This window comes from Spea bombifrons, chromosome 6 (genome assembly GCF_027358695.1).
Source record: "Spea bombifrons isolate aSpeBom1 chromosome 6, aSpeBom1.2.pri, whole genome shotgun sequence".
NCBI lineage: Eukaryota > Metazoa > Chordata > Amphibia > Anura > Pelobatidae > Spea > Spea bombifrons.
The window spans coordinates 37994503-38007201 of record NC_071092.1 but is presented as its reverse complement, the minus strand read 5'-3'; the positions used below and the strand labels follow the sequence as shown (position 1 = coordinate 38007201).

Genomic DNA, 12699 nt, shown 5'->3' with positions numbered 1-12699 from the left:
CTGTCCCACAATTATACCTTTTGCAGTTTAGCACACTAGATAAACCCATGTAATGTTGTTTTCCGGTAGTAAAGGCATTGAATATATAATCTATTGGTCATTATAAAACCACATTTTGTGTACATCATGGGAACTACAATAATTATATCCCCCATGAAGTTATTGGTTCTGGCAGCCTTTGTAAAGATGAGGGAAGAGAATGGCAAATAACACCAGGGCAGGAATCTGTGTCACAGATCTCAGCCTCTATAAACTGCAGACGTTCAAAGCTATTACTCTGTTTGACAAATAAAAAGTAAAATCTAAGACTAGTTTTAATACACAAATGGATATCAGGTGTTAAATGCTGTGAATGACCCCTTTAAAGAGGAAGGTATACCTGCATGTAGGGACTTGTCTGGTCATAGAGCTGCCCCCTGCCGCTTGAAAGTATCCCCGTGGTGGCTGCCTGATATCTCCCTGTAAACTGACACAGAAGGTCATCAGAGGAAAAAGCTTTCTACATTATCAGCCAACTAGTGTTTATCAGAGCCTAATACTGTTCATTAACACAGTAACATAAAGCAATTAGTGCGAGTTATACTGGGCGGTTACTGTAGGAATTGCATACATTGCAAGGTCAATCCCGAGGCTTTAATAATCCAAGCAGCCCCCTTGTTAGCGTAATAGGAATTCTATCAATGAGGTTACCCAGAGTCTAAATATAAAGCAAGTTATCAAAAAAATAATTGGTTTAATGGCTGAACTTCGGGTCCATAAATCAGACGGCTTTACCATCATAGTGTTACGATAACACGGTGTCAGTGCAGTTAGTTGATTTTTGTTACTCTTCCCAATGCAAAAAGTTTTTATAGTACAACTCCACCTCCACTTTTTAGCCCAACTGAATAACTTAAACTGCAGATCATGATAAAATGGGAGTCGTGTGTTTGTGTGTATGTATATTTATTCATTTCTGGTGCAAAGTGGTCTTATCGCTGTGGCGACAAATGAACCGGCCCAAGTAGGATCTTTCCGTTGGTTGCTAGGATGGCATGACCACTTCTAAATCTTTCACTTCTACAGAGCCTCGGTGAGCTACAACGGCTTCTTCTATGGTAAACACATAAGACGGGCTTCAAGTACACATCCTTTGTTTATTTTAGTCAGTAAACACAATTAGGTAGGTTAATTAGTGTTGTAAATGGCAGAGTCTATGTGAAGGACATGAGCAATTTGTGGTATTCAACTAAAGAAACCCCTTTGATTTAAAACAGCGTAAACACTTTCATGTACTATAAATAGTGCTTTGTGCCTATAAAACCCCAGTAGTGTATAAAGAGCGTTTGATAAAGTGTTTTGTCAGAACTTGTGATGGCATCGGCAGGTCACATGCTGGTGCTCTTGCCGGAGAAGTTCTCAAAATTCCGCTGGTTTTTCTGTACATTCCAAGAATAAAATTCACTGGAGCCCAGGTTTCCGGATGAAGCCAAGGTGCTAAGTGATCTTATGTCCACTTTTCTTCTAAATTCTGTGGTTGTTCGTGGGGGCCGTACAACATCCATTTCAGATGCTCATTTAAATTCTACAAAATGGTTTTGTATTAATTATGTGGAAGTTGGGTAGTGATCTCTGTAATGTTAATTGATCAGAATCCACTTGATAGGTGTCTAGATGACTTGATGGCCCATGTTTACTGGGTGTATCTGATGATGTTGAGTATGACCAGGACCCTTGAACTCCAAACAATCCCTACCCATGGTTAAGGTGGTGTAATTACAATGTTATGAAACCTCCCAGCAGCTTTGGTGTAGGAGAGCGTAACCACACTCGTTAAGGATGAGGAATTAGTGGCTGCATTTGTTGATGCTGTCTTCTTGGTGTTTTTACGTGCGACAGTGTCCCACCCTTTTTACAATCTAAATACCAATGGAATGTACGTTGATACCCAAGGTAGTATTTTTCTTTCGTTTACTGGTGGAAACAGTTGCGAATTTAGCAAGTTCTAGATTTTGAGGACTCTCTTTAGCGATGTTGAATAGGTTTTAGTGAGGCAAAAGCACAAATAATTGCCATAAATGGTACACTATATAAAAGAACGTTATTTTGGTAGATAAATTCTGCTGAAGAACATCTGGTGTTAGTGTGTGTGTCTGGAAATGTATTATCACAAACCTTAAGCCCATTTAAAACATGGGATGTGGAAACAATATGGCAGCTTTCATGGGGCAAAACAGACAATTGGTTATTCTATTTAATAGTTAAGAGAAAAAAACAAAACTTTTTTCATGTATATATTATGTTTAGCAATAATCTACAGCTGTTTTTGTAGCAGGCATTCTTTATTATGATTATCCATTTGGAATTACTTGAAATGAAGTAGGAAGTGATATTTTTGGCATATAAAAACACAAAATAAGAAAGCACAGATGTTAATCGTGTATAAGGGTCCATGACCTGCCGGTTCTAATCACCTTCTAGCACCATCGGATTTCTGTAGGCTCACGAAACCTGTTCTGCCTTTCCTAAAAATGTCTTTGGTTATTTCCTATGTCTCGTGTAATGGGTTTATACATATTACTTGGTATTTATAAAGCAATTAAGGTGAACTGAAAACCTTTTTTGTTCAAAACACCCGATAGGACTTAAGCGTAAAAAGTGGTTCTTGCGCAAACATTTATAGGTGGCCATCATAGCAACCAATGGAATTGTCCAGCCGCCAGGAACTTCGTGGAAAGGCTACTTTTCAAACGTTCCACCTGGAGCACTTGATACATAAACCTCATTGCATCTTATCTGTTCGGCAGAGAGTCAGATGTTACACGGTTGTTTGTATTATCAAGAAGACAATAGAACAATTTCTAAAACTTACTTTAATAATGCGATACCGAAGCATTCCGTAGATGTGTTTGTAGAAGTCGGCAGGTCCAGTTTGATGACTTGTCCATCTTTTTTGGCCGGGCTGCGGCCATCGCTGATCATTATATGCACAGCTGATATTTCTGCTGGATCTGTACTCGGTGGTGCTGATCTGGGTAGATAAAGTGATAAGGCTGGCTCTCCTACCCCCCCAACCTTTCAATCTCTACGTTAAACGGTGGTTGGGAACGTCACAGCTCCTTCTGTGCATGATTATCAGATTAGCATTTTCATCGATGTAAACAAATGAATGTGCCATCTGAAATCCTGCTTACGACTCTGGCATTTGAATTTGAAAATCATATCCTGTGTTCATTAAAAAAAAGTTACATAATTTCCCCCTGTTTGTCTCTTTCACTGCACCATGCATTCGCTTCTTGGGTAGCAACAGATCGCTTCCTCCATCTGTGCACCGAATGAATTGGATTGATTTTGGATGAGTCAAAGAAAATAATTCGGCTCTTCGTTCATTACATACAAGATTGAGGCTGCTATTAAATACTCATTTAGAAGCTTCGCAGATGGTGACTTCATCCATTGAGGATAGTTAACCCCTCAGTCACTGGTCACTCCATAGGAAGTTTAAGGTGCCGATCTCACCTGAATGCCATGCGTTGAGTTTGTTTACGAACATATTCAGTAGCTAAAACTCAATGAAATGTATATGGGATTTAGGAGCCCACAGTAACCAGCAGGACCAACCCAACTTAGGGACTTGAGAAGGCTTATTTAGAGACTAAAAAGTTAGGTGATATGAGCTGTGGTTCCTTGAGTTTGTCAAGTCTGAAAATGTGTTAACTTACAATCTTTAGACTTTTTAGAATTTAACCGAACTCTCGGAACAACTTGCATTAAACTTTCCACCAAATTCGGTCAAATTCAACGGCTCGTCATAGTTATCCTTGGTCTCTGCAGAATCCAAGATGTAACTGCACAATGCAGCGTACATCTGCCAGGTTCAGGAGCATTGCGGTAAAGTTCACTTTTTATGTAACTTGAATAATTTGAATAATTATTTTAGGCTGATTATAAGATGATTATCATCTCGAACATGCATTGGTAAAAAGGCTAGGCATAATATTAAGAGATGACAGGAGCCGTGCATATATTTTTAAATTAATATAGGATTGATTAGTTCCCCTCCTGTAAACAGCAATGATTGTGGCAGGTAACTCTAATGGTTGTTTTTTTTTGTTTCTTATTTTTAGAAAATGGCAGACAAAATCTAACCTGCTGCACTTCTTTCTCACGTGTGATGGTTGGAAACATGCAATTTCCAGCAGTCTGATTACTCTGGGCTCCATTTATCCTCATGCTGAGCTTGCAGTGGCTGAAATGCGTGGGGTTTCCCGTATGGGGGACATTGCAAAGTGTAAAGAACTGATTTGACTGATGCTTTTATTCAAGGGTAACTATCCATTTGCAAATGTCTGGCTAGTCCCTGGCAAATTCAGAAGCTCTACATACATGTGGTTGGGGCAGGTGTTTTGTATGAGTTTCTGTTGAATAAAACTCCATTGGATGCAAGCAGTGATCTGCCTTCTCTCTCTGTACAGCATACTTAATGGCCCTATAGTAATTTGGGCTTGACAAATTAAATTTAAGGAGGGGTCCCATACATCAAGCCCCTGTTGCCCCTTAAGCTTTTTTTCCAGTCTGAATGATTCAGCCTTGTGTTGGTAGAAACGCATCTTTGCCGTATGAAAATTCACACCATGGCTCTGGTGGACAATGGAGAGGGGCTGCTGGATCATGTTATGTGCAGGACGAAGAGAACGGCTGCTGCACCACCATGTTGTATGTAGGGAGAAGAATGGCTGTTGGATGGTGTTCCATGTTGGTGGCAGGAGGGGCTGATGAGTAGGTCTCTTGAATTGTGGTGTGGTGAGGGTCTGCCAGATGAGCCACTTTAATGATGAGCATATACACTATACATAAAATGCGTGGGGGCAGGGAAGAGATTGACAGGTCCGTGGCAAGAAGTGCATGGTGTACGTGGGTAGGGGAGGCTAGTGTTAAGCCTTTCCATTGGCACCTCTGAAAAGCATGGCAGTCGAGGCACATTTTTAGTGTGGCTTATGGGAAATGCACCAGTATGTGTACTTATATAATTATGTATATACACAGGTGTTTGATGTGGTCATTAAACCATCCATCAAGGATGTGGAATTTATAGTCAGGGCTAGCCGAACTAGAAAAGTGTGATTATAACAATATGGCCCCCTTATCCTGCAGAACCAGTATTTTACAGCTCTGCTTCAAGGATCAAGTCCATAAACCCCTTCAATAAGTTAAAGCTCCAAAAATTGCTTTTCCATGCTATGAATTCTGGTATGATGTCCATTAAGTATATCAGTCAAGTGCCTTCCACATCATACAAATTGTTGTTACATTTTATGAACAGAGCACCATCAGATTCTGCTGTTACAATAGGGGTGAACACAACATTAACAAAAACGCAAACAAACATGAGGTTTATGTTTCCGGAAGCAGAAGAGGACCCAGCTCTTGCAAATTTGCAATCTAACCAGAAAATTGATGGGGGGATTGAGACAGTCCTCTCCCTCCCCATGCAAAACCCTATCCAGTCTCTGATTTTGGGGCTCCCTTCCTTAGAGTGTTCATCTCTTAAAGAGGAACGCCCCTATTTTTAATTATTATTACTGCTATCTGATATATTTTAAAAATATTATACCGTTATTGTATCATATAAAGTTTATATAAAATGTTCTAGCTCTGTTATCTTAGCCCAGTCTGAAAGACTCATCATATAGCCTGCAGCAAATAATAGAGTGGCTCAGTGTTAATCACCCAGCCGCATACTCTAATGAAGTCTGAGGAGGAACAGACTTCAGTAGCATTGCCACAAAGAATCAGCTCTGAAAAAAGTCACCCAAAATATTGCGTTGGCGGCCTCCAAATCTGCAGATAAAGGGATAAAGTTGTTAAGGGGCTACAGAAGAAATCCTACTGATCTGTGCAGATCCTGGTGGGTTCAATATTCATCTCCACTTTTCCTACTTGGCAAATATGAATAAGAACCCATTATCGTTAATATACACTCAGTAGACTTTTTCAGATCTGCAAATTTTCTTTTAATTGCTGCAGCTCCGAGTGCTCTTTTGAGAGTTGACTTGGTCAAAATATTTTCCTAATGTTCTCTGGAAAGAAAAATAGAAATTCCGCTAAAGAAGCCCGGTCTACAGAGGGCACATATCACTGTGTGGGTGAGCGCTGAATTAAATGATTTTTAATTAGTGACAATCCCGCTGTTGCCGAGAAGCTGTAACCTACAAGGAATGCAGTGGGAAGAACTGAGCATCTAAAGCTTGCATTGCTAATTGAGATTAGAGAGGGTGGGCATAGAAAGGGTATTGACTGTGCCAAGATTGCCCTTGGAGAGCTTCGTCGCCCAAGATGTGTTAAATAAATATTGCTTATTTTTAGAGTAAAGTAATCCTTTTTTCAGTTAGCTTGCATTTATTGAGAGGATCTTAAAGGGACAGTCAGTCTTTTACCCAGCATTCCAAGCAGAATGTGTGCAAGCATGGGCATTAGGAGTATATGTTCACATATTCCCAGTGCTCCCCCTTCCATTATTATTATTATTATTATTATTATTAAACCCACAATCGGATTTGGGTTCTCAGCGTCATTAAGGCATATGCCCCCAAACAGTGTTTCCCTTAAAACAGTACATGGCGGCTACAATAGGGGTCAACAAATTTGACTTGGATCTAGGAGCCAGCCTAAAAGTTAGTAGCCAGTTTTTCTCTTTCTCAGTCATGTTTTTATTTTCATATAGTGCCCAACTTGGCGACCAGAGTTTGTTGAGCCTTGCCATACGGTAACATACATTTACACACTCTAACACCATACAATAACAGACACACTCTTATAAACTTTAACACACTTCATTCTACGCTCATGTACACACTAATACTAATACGTGCGCACTCATGCTAATGCCATGCTGTAACAAACCCCATACACGCTACCAACACACTCTTATACACGTATGCTGGCTAACACTATACATATATAACAATACACACTAACACTATGGACACATACACACTGAATCTGACACTACAATGCAGTAGACATAATGGCTCTGGCACTATACTACATTATATACGCACACATGCACAGGCTGACTCTAGTGCTATACATATGCACACATACACACTGACTCTGACAGTATAGTATACACTACTCCCCTTCTCACCTACCATGCTGCCGCCGCCTAACTTTCAGGTGGAACGCCTCCATGCCTACACATGCTCATAAAGCTCTAAATTTAATTAGTTCAGTATAAAAAGCTGTTTATATGTTAAAATAATTATATAAATTGTTTTTTTTCTTCCAGCCATTCATTTATAAAAATCACAAATTGGTAAATCTTTAGAGGAGTCAACTAAAAAGGTGTCATATCCGTGCTCATGAAGGTTGGAGCGCACCGTTGAGATTAGGCACTGCAGCGCGTCGGAGTTTGGCCCTCTGTTTATTTTTTCTAAGTGGGGGGCTGTTTGGGTAAATGTCACACGCTGCTCTGTTTCATGTCCCAGGGTTTTGCCATTTGACCACCCTGAGACACAATGGGGGGTTGCGGGTGGAAAGGGATTCTAGTGCAAAGTTTTAAAGTGGCTTTATCACCGTATCACCTGCTGATTGGATCTTTAAGTGGTTGTCATGGTAACGGCTTTACGTCAGTCTGTGTACCAGGACCACCTCTGATATAACCCCCGAAGGACCACCTTTTATTTTAACCCCCAAAGTCGCACATACAGGAACACAAGCCTGTTGGTCCTTTAAATGTCATAAAACAACCAAAGCAAAGAACTCCTCTCCCTCTGGCTCTTATCGGTGAGGCGAGATGCTATAAATCTATATAAACAGCGTGTTCTGCGTGCCAAAACATAGGCTGTAAATATGTAACTTTCTGTATGGATAGGAGATTGACAATAACATGAATATAATGCCCGGTTAACAGAGCTTACAGTCTATTAGGATTATTTAAAGGAAAAGTAGTTCAGGGGTTGTGAGTTTTCCCCGGCCCCTCGGACTGAGAGCGAGTCTTGTCAGGTGCGTTGCTGCCTTTTGTTTACTGTCACCTTATTTGCAAACACGCTGATTCCATTCTATACAAAGGTGAGAAACAAAAAGTCTAGCGTCTCATGAAACGCATTTTTCTCAAAAAGACGTTGGCTGGCGAAAGGTGCGACATGAGATGCAATTAAGGTGCAAAAATAGCAAGTACTTTGTTTCGGAAAGGGTGGTGTATACATGGAACCACCTTCCAGTAAGTGTGCTAAGGACCTTTATTGATGTACCAATAATTTTATTTTTCTGTTTGGGAAGCATGGTGTCCATGCAGCACAGCCACTGTGTATTTATCCTATTATATGGGAATAGGTGGATAGTTCTGCTGGCTTTTCACAGGGAGGGTATTTTCCCCCCACCCGCGCACATTGTTTAGGTTTTCCCCCATGTTAAAGGGCCAGCATGCTATTTGTCCTCAGATCCCACACAGTGAGGAGCTGGGCTGGGAAACCTAACAGCCCCCCTCCTGCTGGGCAGCACTGCGAAGGGGGGAGGGGAGGGCTGACCCTTGAATAAAAGCTTGCCATTGAAAGCATGCTAAGTGCCACTGGGCACAGACAATGGAAGTAATAGAAATAGAAGTGGCAGTATGTGTGCACCACATATCTTCTGCCCTGTCTCACAAAATCTAAACCCACTGTGTCATTCCCATAGAGGGGAAATGCCTCTTTTGCCCCTGACAATGGTAAAATACCTTCACTTTTTTTTGTTGAGGTCTAGCCAGGGTTAGCATGTGTGAGTGATGGTTGTGCGAATGAATGCAGCCAAAAATCGTAGAAGCCCAAGAGCGGTACATTCATAGATCCTCATTGCCTGTTATGTAGAAGTTAAAGAATGCTACCTGTCGCTGCAGAGTATCTAGATTGCAAGAATCCCCTCCTTGTTGCCATTGAAAGTCTTCATAGACACCTGATCCTGCTGTTAATCTGGGGCGAGATAATCACCAGGAAAAGTGTGCTTAAAACTAAAATTAACCCATTTGGTTCCACAGGGTGGTTCAAACCTAATTGTATTTCCAGCTTATAACGTTTTAAGTAACCACTCAATAGCCAGCATGCACTTCTTAAACTTCAGATGTATTTATGATTAAGGTTTTCTTTTTAAACAAATATTACTTGCCACCGCCCCTTGAGATCCTCCTGATTACTCGACTGTCAAATATTGCAGAAAATGCACAGACGAGGAAACAATGTGAAACTCCATACGCGCCGTATGTAAACTTATAAAATGGGCCACGACCAATCCGGCGAGGATCTGACTCCAGAAAATCAAGGTTTTGTTTGAGGAGTCTTTCCCATCCCAACCCCCTTCCCCGCACACCTCCCTTCAGTCCCAGCACACCCTTGTGATAGGAGGAAGAGTCTCACATTGTTTCAGTGACACTGTGTGTGCATTGAGACAGCCTTTGTTTGGATGTGCCAATTGGTGGATGTGATTGGGCCGGACAGGCTGGATCTCAGGCTTTTCTGCATTCCTAGCAGGGAGGCTGCCCTCATACAGGAAGGCAGAGACATCCGAGCAGGAACTCCGATTCTGTGTCATTCCAGCAATATGATGTCAGCACAACATGCAGTTCACAGGTGAGGCTTTCGCTGGATTCCCAGAATGGGATTGAGGAGCAGTTGGAATAGATATATATAGAGATAGAGATTATATATATATATATATATATATATATATATATATACACACACATACATACATACATATATATTATATATATAAAGTGCATATTAGTTTTTGGAAGGGTTGGTTTGTTGGCAGTACTGATCTCAGAATTGTGTGTTAATAGATAGGCAGATGTACAGACTTTCTCCTTGTGATTTATACTTTTAACAGTGGATTTGTTGTAAGTAGCGAGTATTGGGAGTAGTTAACTATTTCGGCATCAGAGGGGGTGTGGGGCATTGCGCTCAGGTGGTTCACCTGTAAGTACTTACACTCAGCCCCTAGTCTGGCTGTTAAATAGTTAAAAGCCTGTCTGGAAGGCAAGGTAGGTGTTTGCTCTTATTCTACAGTCTGTACCTCATTTAAAGTAAGCTTTACTTGTTTAACCGCTTGTATGCTTTGTGGGCATAGTGTTAATAGTTATGATTTCATTTGATCTGAGAGTCTCTAGTAACGATGTAGACTGTAAATACACATATATATATTATATATTACACACACAAATATCCCAGTTAATCGGGTCTGTCCAATTCACTGATCCGGCGGCCACCCACCTGTGTATATTGTCAGCGTCCCAGCAGGCTCGCAGAGCTCGCTAATCATGTGATAGTCTGCATACCAAAACAGCATTTCTTTCGACTTCCAGGCAGACGTGGAAAGAAGTCTTTGTAACACCTGATACTCCAGGTGAGGTTTCCAGAGTCCGGCTGAAAGCGCTCACATTGTGCGATGGTTTTTGGTCCGTATCTGTACTGGTGAATGGATTCCTGTGTGTTTCTGGCTCTCCCTGGAGGAAGGCGATCGCGCTGAAACGTAAACCCAGCTCTAATTACCCTCCCCTGTCTAAAAGCCAGGATCTGCATAGCTTGTGCTTCTGGAAAGTCCTCCTGTCTAGCACTGGAGCTCAGGAAGGCCCACAATGCATTTGATTGCACCTATTGCCATTAACCCTTCAGTGTCAGGAGGGAGCCGTGTTTTACCCACGTGAACAAGGCTGTGATGTTCCTTTTAGTAAACCTAAAAGTATTCTAAGGAGCACACAGCCACGTTATGTGATTTAGAGAAATGCGAGAAGGTTTGACGTGTTGGAAGTTTTCCATTGACTCAGAGCCTTGTGTAGAGCGATGTAGTTGAGAGTAAACCTGCGCTGCCCTCCTTGTGCATTTTGTAGTCTTATCATTTGCACATAAGCAGGGCCCACGGCCCTTTACTTACCTTACTGGTTCAAATGTGTTTGTTATGGTGGAATCATTTTTATTGGGGTAACCTGGTCAGGGAGATCGTGGGGTGTAATTTGTATATGTTGCTTTCTGGTGATATTAATCGGGTGGAGTTGGTCTTTTAAAACACTTTTGCTTTCCTGTTTATGCATTTAATTGCCACTTTGCTGTCGTGATGAATAGATAGATGTTTGGGTGTGTTTATATGCCCTTTCGCGTATGTTTGTAATGTCTTTTGCTTTTACGCTGCCATTTTTTTTGCTTACCTAGTATTCGAGCAACACTTTGCTGGCCTTTTACTTTTAGATACATGCAACACAAGCGAAAACAACAAAAGCGATTGTATGAATCACTAGTCTTTTTGTTATGATCCCCCAACAAAGTGATGCTTTCAGCTTACGTTTCCTATTAGTGACAGAGCGAACTTGCAAAACTAGAACGGCGTAGCCGATACATTCAACTTTCTTCTGTAAATTCGCTTTTAGAGAGAATCTTTTGCTCTGACAGTCCTATACCCTTTTTTCCTTTCTTGATCTGGTTCTGAAACAGCAGATATTTTAGCATTTATTTGTTCCAAAATATTAATGCCAAATAATGGTGTTTATAAATTAAAATGAGCAATATCTATGTATTAGAAACCTACCTGCGGTGTAATTCCATGGGAGCAGGCGTCTTAACGTCCTGTTTAGGAGGATTTGATATGTATGATTATTCAGCCTCGCTAAGTTATTTATCTCCTATTAAGTTGTTGAATGGCTCAGGCAGCCTTAATAAAGGTTGAGTGATGAAAATGGGGGATAATGTTGGGACAGGAATCTCATTAAAATGCCGGCCGTGTCGGCTTTTGATGCAAATCTCGGCCTCATTAAGTCCCGTTACCTATTGAATTATGCATTATACAGGGCCAGCTCAGCCCTTCACGCTGAAGAAGCTTGCCAATGTTGGCCCTTCATAATGAATAATGAAAAAACAAACACATAGTCCTGATACCAGTGATAAACACAAAGGTGGGCGTCCCCGTTAAATGTTTTAAATGATCCTGTTATATTCACAGCTTTAAACTCCGAATATATCCCAGCTGTCGCCAGCTTGACCCTCTTCCCTGGTTGGTTTACTGGATAAGTCATTAATGGGCATAAGATAGGATTTTCATATATTTTCGAAACTATGAACAATAACTAAGCTATAAGAAAAATCTCCTTAAAATAACCAGCCAGATGTACCATCACCACTTCTCTTGGCATTTGCATTGTCCTGCAATAAGTAATCTGTACATAAAACACGTGAAACGCCATTACCCACAAAACATTTGTATATTAACCTTTTGCGTATTGTAACTTTAGACAATTTAATTACTCCTGATTCATCACACCAGTTAAATTTAGTGCTAAGGACGCGTCGGTGTTTTTTTTTTTTTTGGCAAGAACAATGAAATAAAAATGGTACAATGACACCTCCCGCAACAGGCCACCACCTAGTAATAATGATAGAGAGAGGCTTTGTACTTTACTGGTGCTGGAAAGATTCTGATTCATCTTTTTCAATTATTATAAAATTACATGCATGTTTTCACCTATGTAGCAGCAGAGATCACAACTTCTAAAACGCGCCATCATTCTTCATTCTGCAGCCGCGATGGAATATTGCAAAAAAATAAAAATAAATAAATAGCATTAAATAGAAGAGTATATTTGTTTTTAAATCGGGTTTGCACAAATAAGCCCCTGGCCCAACAAAGACACATAAAGCTTCCTATTTAGCTCTTTCTGACCTAATCAAGGCCACATCAGGAGAACCTTTATGCCCAGAT

The 12699-nt window shown here is 40.8% G+C and overlaps 1 protein-coding gene across 3 annotated transcripts in view; it reads left to right on the top strand.

Moving 5' to 3' along the window:
• Window positions 1-12699, top strand: part of RASAL2 (RAS protein activator like 2) — a 105391-nt gene that overhangs the window by 53674 nt on the left and 39018 nt on the right. Inside the window, exon 1 of one of the 3 annotated variants that reach the window (XM_053468720.1) lies at window positions 9554-9581. The exons of the other annotated variants lie outside the window; for them this stretch is intronic. Within the exon in view, the coding sequence (XP_053324695.1) occupies window positions 9569-9581 (13 nt within the window). The 5' untranslated portion in view covers window positions 9554-9568. Of the gene's footprint in view, window positions 1-9553; window positions 9582-12699 lie in introns of those variants that run through there. 3 annotated transcript variants of the gene reach the window in all.